The sequence below is a fragment of the Pezoporus occidentalis genome, unplaced genomic scaffold (assembly GCF_034315485.1).
Source record: "Pezoporus occidentalis ecotype Australia unplaced genomic scaffold, CSIRO_AGI_Poc_V1 ctg274, whole genome shotgun sequence".
NCBI classification, from domain to species: domain Eukaryota; kingdom Metazoa; phylum Chordata; class Aves; order Psittaciformes; family Psittacidae; genus Pezoporus; species Pezoporus occidentalis.
The window spans coordinates 455,626-472,151 of NW_026914653.1; the positions used below are offsets into that span (position 1 = coordinate 455,626).

Genomic DNA, 16,526 nt, shown 5'->3' on the forward strand with positions numbered 1-16,526 from the left:
TTGTGTGGCCTCAGAGATTTGCTATTTTAAACCCTCCGGACCGAGATACGCGAGTGCCCGAGGGGCTGACACAAGCCAGGCAGCTGTCACGTTCTGATAAGGCAGCGAGCGCAGGACCAGACCCTCCATCGCAGCCCCCAGCCCTGCACTGAGCCCAAGAGGCTGTAAGAGAAGAGGCTGAGGCTCAGGCTGGTTTTACCATGTGTATCTCAGGTCTTCGCCTTCTTTCCCCTTGTCAGAAGAAGAGAAGCAAAGCTGCTCCCATCCCATCCCAGAAGCAGGTGGCCAGGAGCATCTTAGAAAGGGCAACTTTTATTAGGAAAACAAAAAAGGCACAGAGAGAACCAAGTCCTTTCCAAAGCCCAACAAGCAGGATGAGGTCTAGGGGCAGCAATAAAGGCCCACACCGCATTTGGATACTGCAATGGTTGCTCAACACACAGCCCTTGCCTATTGAATGGCCCCAGCAAAAGGATTTCAGCATCATTTTATGGGCCAGCACCCTAAAGCCATACTGATTACCCTGCATCCCTGCTGGGTGGGCTCAGAAGCCCAAGGGGTGCAGGACACGGGTCACAACAGCCACAGGCAATGGGCTCAGGAAGAAGGGCAAGAGGGAAATAGGGTTTGGGGAAGGGGCCCAGCACAGGGCATTCAGCTCCATGCAACCCCCAAAAAGGACCACGGTCCACGCACCCTTCCTTCCCATGTATTTAAGTGAAAGGGGTCACTGCACCAGTGGCATCGGGTCCACCCTTCTTCCGCAAAGCATCACTCAATACACGTGTGACGTTGCAAGCTTGGGTCGCTCCAGCAGCGACAGCCTGGGGAAGGGTTGACACCTGCCTGCCCCACATCACCCCACACGAGCCAGGCAGCAGGGATGGGCATAGTCCATGGATGTGCAGCTGAAACTCCCTTGCCCAGGCAGCTTCTTGCCCCACCGACATCATCCAGCTGCCAGGGCGATGCAGAGGTTGATCCTCTTTGCAAGCACAGTTATGGGGCACAGGCAGAGGTTAGGAGCAAAACACCAAAACGCTGAGGGAAAACAAGGCAACAATCTGCCTCCAGCATCTGCAAGGAGCTTCCAGGCCTAGGCACTCTGGGACAGGCAGCAAGTGAGGTCTGGGTGAGCAGGGATAAGCTTCCAGCCTTCTTCCTTCCTCAAGCAGAGGACCCCGGCGATGTGGGGTGCCCTACATGTGGCACGGGGAACACTCACGGCAGTGGGCTGCTGGGCAGGGCTGGGCTTTGATCCTTGGAGCAAAACAGTTTTTCCCCAGATCCTTTGCTATTATCACAAATGAGATTATTGCAACTGGAAAAAGAAAGTGAGAAACAGTGAGGGCAGGCCTGGGGCTGCAAACCCCCGAAGGCAGCTAACTGCAACCAGGACCATACTTGTGCCAAACAGGGAATGGGGCAGGCAGGCACCCCCTAAATCCCACCACATGCCACTTTTCCCTTCTTCTCCCTGACCAGACTCCTCCTAACCATTAGAGCTGCCTCCAGTCGTCCCCTCCTGCCAACTCCCCCAAGCCATGAGGTCCTGGATGCCCCACACAATCCCTCCATCCCCCATAGCCTGGGTTTCTCACATCTGCCCTATGGGCGATGTGCCCTTGGTGCCGGCTCTGCCCGCGGCTCAGAGGATGCAACCCCTTTCTGTCTACCTTGGTGTCTGCAGACGTGTCTCCAGGCTGCTTTACCCAGGTGGGCAGGCTGTTTATTTTCCTGATGTCCTGCAAACAGAGGTGGCACAGGAAGGTTTTTCCCTGTGCATCACGCCTTGCCTCGGCCTGATCTGAACCAGCCCTTGAAACACACACACCTCAGGTAAAACCAGACACCTTTGAGACCCTGCCCCGCGCATCCCCTCCAAACCAAGCACAGCTCCAGCCCGCAGAGGCGGCGGCACCGATAGGAAAAGCTGATGAAGGAGCTTCAGGCTTTGATCCAGGAGTGACCCAGGAGCAAACCCTCTCCTGGCAGACACGAGCCAGCGCAGACACGTCTGGGCAGCACTAATCTCTGCAGCTCAGTGCTGCGGGTGCCCGGGCTTGTCTGCCCCGGCTGCAGGGCTGGGCTGGAGCTGCCCCTCCTGGGCCCGTACCCAAGGAGCTGCGGGAGACTCTGCTGTGTTATTGCTGCAGATGGTGGTACCCCCACAAGGACTCGCTGAGCGTCTCCTTTCCAAGCACAGGAAACTACCCCTGAGGCCAAAGGGTTTCCTGTCCATCTCCCTAGAGCACCCGCAGTGGCAGAGTGATGACCCCCGAGTCCCCTTTAGAGGGGGACTTTGCCCCCACAGCTACAAGACACCCGACTTTGGGATACGTGCAGGGATGCAGATCACTGCAGACCCCGCATGCAGCAGGACCTCTGAGTGCACACACAGATCTCTAAACCCCACAGAGCCTCAGTTCATCAGCCCATAAGCTCCAACACCCCAGATGCAGGGACATGTCCTGCCGGGCTGCCTGGGCTCTGGGCTCTTGCCCAAGGTGTCGGCACACGCCGGTACCTTGCTCTTCTCCTCCTTGGCAGGCTCCTGAGCTCGGCTGATCCACAGGTTAATGCGGGACGTCACTGACCCTGGGATCTTCAGGTTGTCCTACGGCACAGAGAATGACACCAGGATTACAGCACCAGCTCCCTCATGGCACAGGGAGACAGCGAACCTGCGGCGGGCAGCGATCAGCCCCCACCTTGGCTCCCCCCCAGCTCCTCAACCACCAGCGCCATCGGCACAGACCCGCACAGCCCCACAGCACCCTCTGGGTGGCAGCCGGGGTCCGAGCGCAGCCCTGCCCCTCTCAAGCCGCTCCCATCGCGCTGCAGACGGGAAGATGCTCCCGAGAAGCACAGGGCGCTGCCGGGGGCTCCTGCGTTACCTTCCTGGCAGCGAGAGGCTCAGCCTTGCCCGGAGCGCTCGCCTCGAAGAAGTTGCGCTTGCTCGCCACCCCGTCCGAGGGCAGCAGGAGGCTCTTCTGAACGGGCAGGGATGATTTCACCGCCTCCGAGCGCTGAGAGGAGAGAGCGGGCTCAGCGGCGGGCACGGCTGCACCACGCGTGGTAAAGAGCAAAATCCTGCTTCTGGGTCGCATCCCGAGCCCATTGGGGTCTGCTCCCTCCATGCCCATCCAAGCTCACGGGCTTGCCCCAGTGCTCCCCACAGCAGGACCCTGCATCATCCCCATGACCCTCTCTAGTGGAGATCCGCTCCCAGCTCCTAAAATCCTGAGGCTCATCCCTTTTTCTGCCTGGGACCATCTTCTTTAACCCCATTAGCGTGTGTTTGATGCAGCCCAGTCCCTCTCTCCCTTCCCCATTCAGCTCCAGGCCATGCCTCTTCCTCTCCCCACACATCCCTCCCACGCCGAGGGATTTCAGCACCTGCACGGCCGAGTTGTACTTTTCCAGCTTCTCCCCAATGGTGGTGCTGCTCCCTGGGATCCTCATACTTGCGCTGGTGAAGAAGAGGGAAAACACTTGGATGCAGCCCCCTCAGGATCACCTGGAACTCAGCCCATGGTCCCTGGGGACTCCACTTGGCAGGAGAAGACCCTGTCTGACTCAGGCACTCCTGCATCCATCTGTCAAGTGAATGGCAGCTCATTCCCTGCTGATGACCAAGATCTCCAAGTCTCACCGTCTTACTGGGACCACTCTGTACACTGAAAAACAGCTCTGAGCTCCTCAGTTTACCCTGTCTTCACCACTGCCAGATCTGAACTTCATCTTCACCAGTACCAGGATGAGTTTGCCTGCAGTGTGCACAGTTACAAGCCCAAGTGCTGTAAAACCCCACTCCCCTACCCTGCATTCAGAGGTGGGATGGCATCCCATTGACTCCCTGCATTCACACCTGGTCCTTTGTTCCTCCAGGGTTTTTAAGCCACCTGGCCAAAGCTTGCCATGGAGATGTGGCCACCAAAGCCAGATCAGGGTGCTCATAGACCTGTGCTGTTGGTTTTGACATCTCCAAGGATGGGACCCTGTTGTGGTGCTGCACCAGTCCACACTTAAGCACCGCTGTGCAGACACAAGCACTGATGAGAAGCCACCTGAACCAAGAAGCAGCAAGGGGTACCTGGGGGGGTCTTGTACACATACAAGCTGTACTTTGGACATCAGCCAGGCTCCCTGGAGACCAGCATCCAGCAGACGTGTACCAGGGTACTCACTACCTGGTACCAGGTCCCATCACCTCCTCCTCCCTTGGAACACCAAGGGGGACAATTCCTGCTCAGCAAGACCCAAGTAACATAAAGAGAGGTGCTGACCTCCTTGTGAGAGGGCTTTGGCTTTCTTCTTTCTGTTTTCTTGAGATCACCTGGAAGGCACAAGGAGAGGAGATACTGGAGCCATCTTTGGTTATCAAAGATAAGAAGAGAAGCTGCCACAGACTCATCTCCCCCATTTACAAGAAGGCTCCATTTTCACCCACACCAGAGCTGATGTCACGTCTCAAAGCCCTCCAGCCTAAATACACTTCATAGTGCTACCATCCCCAATAAAGCAGCATGAAACTCGCCTAAGCCAGCAAGTCAGCACTGATTCACAGCAGGGAGGATCTCAACAGCTCTTGGTTTTCCCAACCTCTTTATCCCAGAAGTCTTTCGGGGCACGCTAGGATGTAAGATACTCCCAGGGATGTAACAAGGGACAAGAAAGAGGATGGATTTCGTTTTTATCCTCTCAGAGAAGACCAATAATGCCAGAGGGGGAATGGTCATTCCTGGGGCTCTTTGGGAAATCTGAGGACAATGAGCTCCCTGTTTTCTCATCACTTCCCACGAGTTCCCATGCCAGCACAATGCATCTGAATATGGGCTCGGTCATCAGCACAGGCCTTCGGTCAGACACAGGGAATGAAAATGGAGGCAAACTGAAGCAGAACTGCAATGCCCAGATCAAGGGTGGATTTTGAATACACTTTTAGGAATAGGCTCTGCCAACATAACCTGGAGACCGAAGCAACCCTTCCTTCCCCCTTCCTCCACTGCCTAAACAGGGATCTTCCCCCCATTTGCTTGAGCTCTTACCCGAAAGGAGACGGTTCTTGGGCTGGTTCGTCTGATGGAGCTGCTGTAGGTGACCTGAGTTGGGAAAGTATCCGACTTCTCTGCAGGGTCCTCTGGGGTGGCAGACAGCTGGATTGCCTCCTTTGGGGGATTCCTGGATGGCTGCTGAGGAAAAAGCAGGCACCTGATGCATCCCTGCAGAGAAGGCTGAGGTGCAGGGAGCAGAGCAGCCAAGGTGGGAACTGCTTTGGAGGCAGGATCTGAGGCTGAGGTCCTCCAGACCTTGGCTGTCTCATTTGGACAGGCAAAGCCCTAAAGACCTCTTCAATGAAACCGTGATGGCAATCAGCAGGGGCTTGCTGGAGAAGGGGATCAGAATAGCACATGCAAGGGAGAGAAAGGGGGTGCTGGGACCCTGTCCACCACCTCATAGTTTGCAGCTTTCAGAAGAACCTTCCCCAGAAGCCCACGGTTCCTTTTCCCTCCTGGTGCTTTGGGGCTCTCCCTCTCTCTGCTGTCCTCCCAGGGCCTCACACCCCAGGGGTTGGTGCCTTCTCCATCCCTGCTCACCTGCTGCTCCAGGGATGAGGTTGCCACCGAGGACGTCTTCTCCACGCTGCGGCTCCCTTGCCTGGTCAGGATCTTGACCTCTCGGAGCCGGCAGCCCCCCAGCTCCGTCAGGGCCTGTGGCTCCTGCACCTCCTTTCTCTGCTCCCCCCGAGGAGTCCCCACACCTTGTCCCTCCTTGTCCTGAAGCCGGGCCCTCACCACCACCTTCCTCTCCAAGGCCAGCAGCCGGTGTCGGTCTCCTGGTGGGTCCCCTCTGCCCTTGGCCACATCCCGATCCCGCTGTCCAGCCTGGATGCTCTCCTGCCCTGTGTGCGGCTGTGTCCCTGTCTCCGCAGGGCTCGCTCCCACCCCTGGATCCTGCTGCTCCTTCTCCTGCCTCAGTTTCCCAGAGACTGCCATCGGGGACCTTGTCCGTCTCCCTTCTTGCGTCTTCAGCACTACCGAGAGCTTGTGCTCTTCCCCATCCTCTGTAGACACGGCCTTCACCAGGGGTTGAGGTCTGGAGATGGAGACAAAACGGGGAGCAAACCTCAGCGCCCCAGGACCAGAGGGCTGGGTTTGTGCTGCAGGTGAAAGGCTTTGGGGTGTGTGTGTGTGTGTGTGTAAAGCCCCCACCAACATCCTGGAGTCATCCCTGCAGAGCAGGACTTGCAGCCACACTCATCACTGCCACCCCTGCTATAGGCTCTCTGAGGACAAGTTTGGGTTAAAAGTCTTCCTTTCCTTTTTGTAGCAGAGTTTAAGCACTTCTACAGCCTCATCCCAGGACATCAGCATCCACAAGGGTATTTGCCTTCCTCCTGAATTGCAATCACATGGGCAGCTTGTGCTAGCACTAGGGAAGGAGAACTTTAATCTATCTTGTTCATAGTAGTCCTGTCCAGCCCCTATCCAGCCCAAGCATCCTAACTCCACCCCACCTGAACCACAGAGAGTAACACCTCTAGAGCACAGATCCCACTGTGCACGAACCCCATCTAAGCACTGGACATCTCCAGGATCAATTTAGAGAGGGCTCTGGTTGTGAAAGGGCAGCCTGACCTCAGAGCACCTCCAAAACACAGCTCCCTGCAGCAAGGGACTTTGGGAACACCACCAGAGTGCCCTTGGGTTTTCTCCCCATTCCAGCAAAGGCCATAGAGCATCACTGCAAGGACCAGAGGAGGAGGATAGGCTCTGCATGCTGAGCTCACCTGCCCTGCAGAGGTGGGTGCCTGTCTGCTCTTCCCTGCTCACAATCCCACAAGATTATGGCCAGTACCCACTCAAGCTCAGCATCAACCCTTATCCTGGAACACCTGCTCCCTGTACCACGGGATATGTTGAAGCTCATTATTAAGCCCACCAGAGATATATCCCTCTCCTCGTACCCCTCCTGTGAAGCTCATCCTTCTGCCTAAAAACCCATTGAACTCCTCCCCCAGCCCAGCCCACTCTTACCCAACAGACAGTCCCACCAATTGCAGCAGCTTCGGCTCAGGACCGATTAAAACAAGGCAGCAAGCTGCAAGCCATCAGCATCATGATGAAGACTGATGCCAGCAGCACGCCACACACCTGCTGGAAGCTGGGCTGGTGCCTTTCACAGGGCTGGGAGGTTCTTCTTCTGTCGATGTGGAGGACAACAGGTTCCGGTGCCTTCGCCGGCGCTCCCTTTGCTGCTCTTCTTCATCCTCCAGGGTCCTCTGCCTGGCCAGGCTGTTTGGGATGAAGCATAAGGATATGGTGATGCTCTGTCCCGCATGGGCAGCCTGCAGCCCCGGTGCCAGATGAAAGGGGACTGAAACACCCTTGGGAAGGGGTAAGGGGCTGGTGGAGGTTGCCTTCCCCAGCTGCTCACGGGGCTGGAGGAGAGGGATACCAACACGAGCCCGGTGTCATAAAGCGCTCTCACTTCAGCCAGCTGACGCAGGCATTTCCCAACACAAGCACTAGACGCCTCCTAATTTCTTCTGTTAGAGGGATCACTCATTTAAAAGGAATCCCTACATTAAGCAAACCTTCCCAGGCAAGGATATTTAACATGTAACTCAGCAAGACCAGGACCCTAGAGCCACCGCATAGATCTCAACCACATTACCTGGAAGGGAAACCACTGGTGGCAAAAGATTTTAGCCCCGGCGTGAGTTGTGGTGATGGCATTTTCATTTTTATTGAGCAAAAAGCCTCAGATGCCAAAGCATCAGAGGCCAAAGGCAACTCTGCCTGGAACTGTGTTGGAAAATGCCTTTGTTGGCTGCTTTGAGCTTTCCATAGTGGTCTCCATCACCTACAACCCACAGGCAGCTGCCAAAGCACGCAGGGGTCCCAGCGGCGCTCCCCGCACCGTGACCAGCCTGCTGGGGCAGAGCACAGGCTCCATCCCCTCGCAGCATCCCCGCTCTGGAGCTGGCACTGCAGCTTCACGCAGACACAGGGCTTACTCTGAACTTGACTTTTAAGAGCATGAATGTCAGAGCAGGTCCGGGCCTGCAGCGTCGCTCACGTTGTTCGGGCCACGGCGACAAGCGGCGTGGCTCCCGAGTTACTGTGTAATGGAAGCTGGGTCATAAATTAAACCACATTCTCCCCCCCATGAGTGTTTGCAGCTTCTTGTGCTTCCTGGTCAGGGGAGGCAGGGGAGCGGCGGGGCAGCAGAGCAGAACCGAGAGCCAAGAAGGGACCGGTCCTGGCTGGGAGCACGGCACTGATCTGGGGACAGGGCAATGTCAGGGAGAATGTGCTGCGTTTCCCTGTGCTGCCTCCATCCCCAGCACCCCTTGCACCCCCAAGCAGCCTTCTCACCCCAACAGCCATCGGATCCACTGCTGGAGGGGTTCTTAGTGGTCCCTGATGCCGTGCTTGGTATCAGAGGGATGGAGGAGGCCGGGACCTGCACTGAGCATCCTCAGCTTGCTCTCACCCCATCAGGGGACACCGTGTCCTTACAGCTCTACTCACCTCCATGGGCCTGACCCTGTGAATATTTGTGCTCGGCTCAGCTGCCCTGGGAAGGCAGCACAGATTTATCTGCATGGCACAGCATGATCTCCTGGTGCAGCAATCATAGAACCGTGGAATGGGTTGGGTTGGAAGGGATCTTAAAGCTCATCCAGTTCCAACCCCTGCCACAGGCAGGGACACCTTTCATTAGATCAGCTTGCTCCAAGCCCCATCCAACCTGGCCTCAGACACTTCACACATTCCCACCAGGCAAGGTTAACACGTGCATGGGGACTTACACACACAGGGACCATGGCTAAAGGGCTCTTGTCCCTCAAGCAGTGACAGCATGGAGTGCTAACCCCACTTTACATCCACTTGACAGCCAGTTACCTCTTTGCTTTCACACGTACAGCCTCCTTCAGAATGAAAATGAGATTTTCCTGCCTTGAGTTTGCTTGGCTCCTCATGAGCTGCACGTAACCTGGCATTACCAACATGCAGTTTCTCGTTGCCATTACACAATCCGCCCATTAGGCTATGGATTTGCTTTGCCAACCTCCCCGTCCTCTTTTCAAAGAGGGATTTATTCTTCACCCTCTTTGCTTTTTCAAACTCATAGAGATGAATGAAAACGGATTGGTGAGTCTCCCCCTGCTTTGTCCTCTCCTGCCCTGTTAATCATTATTGCTCAGAGAGCTGACATTCATGCTGTTTCAGTGATTGCTCTCTCATCTAATGAGAGAGGAGAAACTGCCTGCCTGGGTTGTGAAACAACCTGGGTGCAGGACCCCGCTGGGCCTGTGTTCAGGCAGATCTGTGCCTCAGAGGAGGTGCATCTGGATGGGGCTGGGATGTCCTCTGGATCCATCCCATCCCTGATGGAGGCCGGGTGTGAGCTGGCAGCCTCTCAGCAATGGGGTCTCAGTTCCCTTTTCCAGGCTGGCTGTTGTGGGTACCTTTATCCCAAGTACTGGGGTTTGCATTTAAGTCTTGGAATCACATCCACTTAAACTGGGATTTCTGCTCTTTTGAGTCACCACCTCCCGTGTACGTTCTTGCCCTGGGGTCTGCAGGAGGTGGGGAGCGATCCCCACATCACCCAGGCTTCATGGGAGCCCCTGATTCACACCATGATGCTCCAGAGCCTCTCCTGGCCCAGCTCCCATCGGAGCCAAGATCCATTGGACCGAGTGGCAGTGCCGCAGGGCTGCGGGGCTCATCCAGCGCCTGCAGATGAATCAGGGTTTGCTCAGCGCTGGGCAGGTAGAGCCAGGACACGCACCCAGGGGCTGTGTGAGTATGGGGTGAGCAAAAACCCCATAGCTGGCTGTGGGGCAAGTCTGGAGGCACAGCCCAACCAGCCTGTGCCCCAGAGAAAGTCAAACCAGACCAAAACCACACGCAACGCGGGGCAGGGATGCCTTTCCAGAGCCATTTTCCTATGCAGAGCTCAGCTTCCCCCAAAAACAAGAATGCTTCTGATCTTGCTCGCCCACAAGGAATTCCAGCAGTGCCAAGCTCTGGATGGGACTGGCACCACCTCTGTAATCAAAACCCTTCTGCCAGCTCTTCCTGTCCTCCCCAAGACCCCTTGGCCAAGGCTCCTTGTGCCAGCAGCCCACCCTGACGCCCTCCCTCTCTCCAAGCGTTAAGCATTAAACCCCAGCACCTACCTGGAGAGATCGGACCAGTTCCTTCTGCCCAGAGACATTCCTGCTTCCCGTGAGTCTCAGAGAGCCCCACAAACTCGTGCAGGCATCGAGGCCAAGGGGCTGCGGGACCGCAGCGGGGGATGCGCGCTGCTCCGAGCCTCTGCTCCCCGGGGAGGGAAGGAGCTCGCTGCAAGGTTATTTCCCTGTGCACCTTTACCCTGCGTGCAGCCCGTTTGCCACCACGCTGCATCACATGGCTCCTTATCTACCTTGACAGGGGCAAGGCTGTAATTTGTCTATTAGCGGCGCCGGGAGAAAGCCGCCCTGCCCAGCACTGACCCCAAGCGCGGCTCACTCCCCGCTGCCGGCTGCGCTCCAGCGCGGACCCGAGCTCCGGGCTCGATCCATCCAGGTCTCCCAGGGTTTCGGAGGCAACTCCCTGCGGAGAACCTGTTTTACCAGCCGCTCCGCACCAGTCAACAGCTCCTCCAGCACCGGGGGAGGAGGTGAATTACCTTGGGCTGAGTGGGAGGAGGCTGGCTCCCAGGGATCCAAAACAGTCATTAAAACACCTCCACCTGGGTGCAGTCCAGCCCTTTCCAAAGAGCACGGGAGGGTGTCCTGCCCCTTTCAGCCTTCTCTGGACATCTTGGATTGAGCTGTCTCAGCTTCCCTGTCGTGTCCATGGGCTTTATACTGCAGTCAAGAGCACCCATGAAGTGCCAGAGGAAGCGTCTGAAGCATGGGGAGGGATCCAGTCTTTGGGTGCTGAAGCCCTGTGCTAGAGGCGAGCTGTGCTCTCAGGCTCACCCCATGCCTGGGCCCAATCCATCACCCCCCCTGGGCTGGTCCCAAGTCTTTGTTCCCCCCATGCTCACACAGGGCAATGCTGTCTTTCAAAGGGCCGATGTGAAGGCAATGGGGGGACCATCTTTGTTTTATCAGGGTGACAAAGGCACCCAGACACAACAGAGCCAGGTCCAAGACTGGTTTTCACTTGGGCCCAGCCAAGGGACCTGGTGCTCCCATTGTTGGTGTCAGCTTGGCAACCACAGTGGATGCCTGCAGAAGAAGTCATCCAGGACCCCTTGAGAACTAATTCAGTCTCTGATCCCGATGAGATCCATCCATCCGCCACCCAAAAGTGCTGGTTGTAAGGCTGGGCTTGCCACACTTGCCTCCAACCCACAGGGGTGTGCCGGGGCCATGAGTAATCAAAGGAACTATTATAATCAAAGGTTCCTGATTAAAATCCCATTTCTAAGAGATAGCCCTGTCAAGCGAACGTGTGCCCTGAGCAGGGCTTGGTCTCTGTTGCTCTTTCTTCTTGCTGTAACCCGTTGTCTTTCACCTCAGCGAGTTGTGGCGTAAGGAAAGGAAAGTACTTCAATAACTTCGTGAGCGTCCTGCTAATTGCAGACAAGCCGTACAGAGCAGTTCAGCACGAGCAAGTCACCATAGAGCCATAAACCTTTCTGATTAATGCGCAGGGGAGCGCTTCACTTGCAAAACTCATTGCCAAAGGACATCACTGAAGCACGGGACCTAATGGGATTTTAAAAAGGATTAGAGAAAACCTAGTGAGAGAACACCCCCAGCTTGGATCCACATGGCAAAGGGGTATCAATCCTTACAGCCTGTAATTCCTCTTATTCTTAAAGTGAAGGCATTCCAGGCAGGCATTTAGAGGCTGGGGATTAGGCAGAGAAAGATACTCACCCCTTACAGTCCCTTGGTCTTTATTTTCAGCTCAGAGGCTTTTGGGCTCAATGTGGTTTCCTCAGTGGGTTTCTCCTCCATGGATTTGCCCAGTTTCCCTCAAACCCAGGAAAACTGTTAGTATAAAAAACATCCTTCAGCATCCTCCCTCTTCCCTCCCCTTCTTTAATTTGGATGGGGTCCTGCTGATCACTTTGGCAGCACAAAAGACTGTTCTCTCATGGTTGAGACTTTCTCTGCCATGGAGCATTCAGGTCATGTTTTCCCTGATGTTCCTCATGTTTTTTTCATGTTCACCATATTCCCAACCAGGCAACAGCCAACCCAGAGCCTATATATACTATATATATGTATGTATACATATATCCATCATCATATGAAGCTACACTGGATTTTTCCCTATATACTCCTCCAAATATCCCTTGCCATTTTATCCCCAAACCCCAAGTCCTGCAAGATCTTTCTGAACATCTGCATCATCAGTCTTCATCTCTGCTGTGCCAAATACACAAGAATTATCAGCAGTTTATCTCACTGTCATTTCCTGTCTGCTAATTTATTTACCTCTGCTTGGACTTTCCCTCTTAACAATGGATGACCTAAAGGTCTTTCCCTCTGGAAATCCATGAAAACCCTTATCTACAAGGTCGCCCTTATCTACAAGCTCATCCAGTGAACCCCAGACACTGAGTGAGACAGGACTTCCCTTTACAAAAGCTACTATGGCCACCGTGAGCTCATCACCAAAGCCAGACCAAACTGCAGGTCCACAAAGGTGAAGGTGCAGTAAGGCAGAGGCATGAATCCATGCACAAAAGGGATGTCCAGGGGAACGAGTCTGTCACGTATCCAGATGTGCTGTACACAACAGGCTGTCGTATCTGCTGTCCCAGATCTACGACCAGGAGAGGAAAGTTATGTGCTCTTGGCAAAGGGAGTTGTGCAACAGGACTCTACTGCGTGTAGGCAAGGCTCTGGTGTAAAACCTCACTGCTCTCTGGGTCCCTGCTTTGCCCAGGGATGGTTTTCCAGCTCCTTCATGGGATGGCTCTGACAGAATAACTACATCTGCCTGAGGAGCTCAGGGAGGCCAGAACTTCATAGAACTCCAGCCTGATTTGTGTTGGAAGGGACCTTAAAGCTCCTCCAGCTCCAACCCCTGCCACGGGCAGGGACCCCTTCCATAGAGCAGCTTGCTCCAAGCCCCTGTGTCCAACCTGGCCTTGAACACTGCCAGGGATGGGGCAGTCACAGCTTCTCTGGGCACCCTGTGCCAGCGCCTCAGCACCCTCACAGGGAAGAGCTTCTGCCTAAGAGCTCATCTCAGTCTCCCCTCGGGCAGGTTAAGGCTGCTGATCTGCATTGATGCAGATCAGCAGAAGACACACATTAATGCTCACTAAGGAGCTAGACCAGTATCAGCAAGGGTTTGCTGTTTTTTTTCCCTTGGGATCAGTGTCCTGTCTCTCATCCTGATGTAGAGCCTGTTTCTTTAGCTATAGGGCAATGGAGAGCTTCCAGTTTCCACAGCTGTGCTCTCATTAGGGCATTCCTCAACCTCGCCCCAGGGCCCAGTGGTGAACCCTCCATCTCCACCCTTGGACCCATGCTGGTCCTTCAGCATCAGCCACTGCTCCATTCCCCCCTCGGCTCCACAGGCTCACACTGCTGGTGGTGGAGCAGAGTCAGCAGCATCATCTGCCCAGGCTTCCCCACTGGGCTGTGCCATGGGGCTCCATGGCCTGGAAAAGGCTTTTTCACCCTTCCTCACCTGCCATCCCATCGCTGCAGTGATGCAACAGCTCACACAGGTCCCATCAGTGAATGCTTTAATGCTGCACATGGAGGCCTCCCTTCATCCCCACACTGGTGCTTTGCAGGTGCCGGGATGGTCCAGGACTCTCCTTCCCCAGCTGCAATTCCTTCAGCTTTGGGGAAGACGTGTGTGATGCACTAGAAACTCACAGTACAGAGGTCCGTCGGCTGTGAAAGTGGCTGAAGGTGGTGTGTGTTTGCTCAGAAACTGAACAAAACCCAACCACAGGCTTTTCTGTAGGACAGGAACAGCCCTCCTTCAACCTGCCCTGCACCCAGCTACCAGAGAGCTTTTCTTCATTTATAATTCAGCCTTTTTAAGATGAAAAGAAGTATTTCAGACAAATCTTGGCTCAGAAATGCCGCCATCGTGCCCCACAGATGCTATAATGTCCTTCAGGTTGCCATTCTCTGCAGATTGCTCTCCTTATTAGATGCCATTTCCCATGGTGCCCCCGGTCTAATAATGAGCAGGCCTAATAATGGACATGCCCTAAAAGTGGTGTCTATGGAAACTTCCCAGGTCATGGACAGACTGCGTGCGGCACTGTCAGCAGTGGACTGCATCCCTCACAGTGCATGGAATTAGTTGCCATTAATGAGAAATCCCCTCCAATTTGAGCAGGGAGGGAGAGGGCTCAGGCCACAGCAAGGGAAGATGGACAAGGAGGATGTACCAAGCACCTTGCTGCATCCCTGCCCCCTTCCTCCTGCAGGACCCAGAAGGCTGCAGGAGGTGAAAATAGGGGTGGAGAAACCCCTTTCTTCCCATGTTATACTGCAGGGGACACCCAGGGCGTGCAGTGATGACTCACAGGGTGATGGGTGGTTATGCTATAACCCTGCTGCTGTGGTGCTGTCGCCTCCTGCTCAGCCACAGCAGGGTTTGATCCTGCACCAGCAGCACTGCAGAGGCCATGGGGGGCAATGGGAGGTAATGTTTAACCTCTGCCACCAGGGCCTGCAGCCTGGCATTAACCCCGTGCAGGGCCGTGTCCTGCACTGCTCTGCAGAGCCCATGGGGTAAACCTCAGCCCTTCCCACCCAGGGTTGCCCATCACCTTTAATCCTCCTCCCCTTCCTCCCTTTGCAGGTCCAGCCACCAGCTGAGCTGCGGATGTGCTCAGGGGAGTATCTGGGCACAGTTCAGATGTCTTTGGGCAGGACCAGTGAGCAAGGAGTTTGCAAAGCATCCCGGGCAAGGACAGGACCATTTGACAACCAACTGGGAGGGATAGTTTTGAAAGGTCACATCAGACCAAGCCCTTTGCATCTCCCTCATTGCAGTTTTACCAGCAGAACCTTTCCACTAGCAAATCACTGCACTGACCGATGCCAAGGGTCTCTACTGTCCGATTGGATTTGCAATGTCTGCAATTTCAAGCTTCCAGTGCTGTACTTTTTGCTTTGCTTTGTTTAGTTTTGCTTTGGGGGCACTTGGCTGCAATGAAACAACCTGGAGCAGGGTAAGGACAGGGCTCTGCTCAGTTCTAGCAGTGACTCATGCAGGTTTTCTGCCAATAAGTACCATTTCATTAACTCCAGCATCAGCCCCTCTCCCTAAGAAGAGCTCTGTGTGTCCCCATTTGGGATGAATTGTCAATAAAATGGATTGCTGTAAGGTTGCCTTCTAATTCAGAGAGCAGAAATCAAGATTATGGTCACCTAGGAGGGAAGCTGCAGGGGAAGGCAGGCCCGTCCTAGGATGAAAGGCTCAACCTGCCCCTCTTACCAAGGGGGGACCTGGGCTCACGGTTGCCCCAGAGCCACAGAAGCAGCTGCAGAGCAGAGGTGGAGGAGAAGACTTGGCTCCCGTTGTCCCGACCCAACCCAGAGAGCCACATGCTCAGAGCAGACAACTGCATTTCCCCTCGAGATCCAATGCCTGTAAAGAGATGGGGTTTTCCATGTTTGTAATAAAACTGCAATCCATAAAGCTTAGCTTTCCCATGCCCATCAATGTGGTTTTCCAGGACATGGTGACCGGCCACCATCGTACTTTGACAAAGCAGGAGAGCCTGCAGAGTGAAGAGTTGTGGGGTTGGGTTCTCCCCTCGTCCTCCTCAGTGTAAAACACAAGGCAGCCATGCAAAGTCATCTATAACCTGATGGGTGCATGTGGACCCTGCTGAGCACACCCCGGCTGGCTCTTAGGTGCTGGCGAGCCCTGAGGTCCTGCTCTGTAGCAGTTTCGGGTGTTTTAGTGCACAGGACCCGATGATGAGCTGGGCACGGGCACCGACCAGAGCCTGGTCCCACAGCACCCATATTGCCTTTCATCTCACACCCATCCCTCCCCACCCCACAAATGCCACCCTTTTCTTTAATTACAAAATTAGAATAATTGCCCTAAGCTCAGAGCAGCTCCTCTTGACCCGGACTTGGCTTTGCCATCGTCTGCTTCTGTTCCAGCTCTGCAGAAGGCTTTGTTTCCATGAAACCTCTTACATTTTCCAGCTATACCAGTCGGTCAGGTAACAGTTATTGCCTCTCCCTATACATCTTTCTTCCTCTGCCAGGATTGCTGCTGAGTGTGTGAGTTCCCTCTGGGGAATAGCGCGCACGGTGAGATCCCAGGACGCTGCCTCGGCACGGCTCCTGCTCGGGGGGCTGAGATGGCAGCAGAACCCTGGGTGCTGCGGGGCCATGGCAGCACCCTGGGACCCCACCTCGCATCATCTCCAATCACCTCCTAGACCAGTCACTTGGGTTGGCCAAGACAGAGACTTGCTGTGCCTGCAGGGAGCCCATCCCGAGGCGCACAGGGTGAGGACAAGTGGTCAGCGAGCCCCTGCACTGTGCTGGGATGTGGCTG

General features: G+C 55.1%; 1 protein-coding gene across 2 annotated transcripts; it reads right to left on the reverse strand.

Moving 5' to 3' along the window:
- Positions 1-294: 294 nt before the first annotated feature.
- LAD1 (ladinin 1) lies at positions 295-10,672 on the reverse strand. Of its 2 annotated transcripts, none has more exons than XM_062624902.1 (9): positions 10,199-10,672; positions 7,158-7,298; positions 5,601-6,099; positions 5,052-5,195; positions 4,290-4,339; positions 3,400-3,472; positions 2,898-3,029; positions 2,528-2,617; positions 295-1,745 (listed from the first exon to the last, which is right to left on the reverse strand). In XM_062624902.1, exons 1-9 carry the CDS (start codon positions 10,234-10,236, stop codon positions 1,500-1,502), a joined length of 1,413 nt encoding a protein of 470 aa, XP_062480886.1. In that variant the 5' UTR covers positions 10,237-10,672; the 3' UTR covers positions 295-1,499. The 2 variants fall into 2 exon arrangements, with proteins under 2 accessions (XP_062480886.1, XP_062480887.1); XM_062624903.1 differs by having other exon boundaries at positions 5,052-5,192; positions 10,199-10,671.
- Between the last annotated feature and the right edge of the window lie 5,854 nt (positions 10,673-16,526).

Bases quoted from the DNA above. Each gene is read 5' to 3' on its own strand.
- LAD1 (XM_062624902.1), bottom strand. From the start codon at position 10,236: ATGTCTCTGGGCAGAAGGAACTGGTCCGATCTCTCCAG. The intron at 4,340-5,051 runs GTAAGAGCTCAA...TGTGCCTTCCAG, and splicing joins CAAGAACCGTCTCCTTTCGG to GTGATCTCAAGAAAACAGAA. The intron at 3,030-3,399 runs GTGCTGAAATCC...CTCTCCTCTCAG, and splicing joins AGTACAACTCGGCCGTGCAG to CGCTCGGAGGCGGTGAAATC.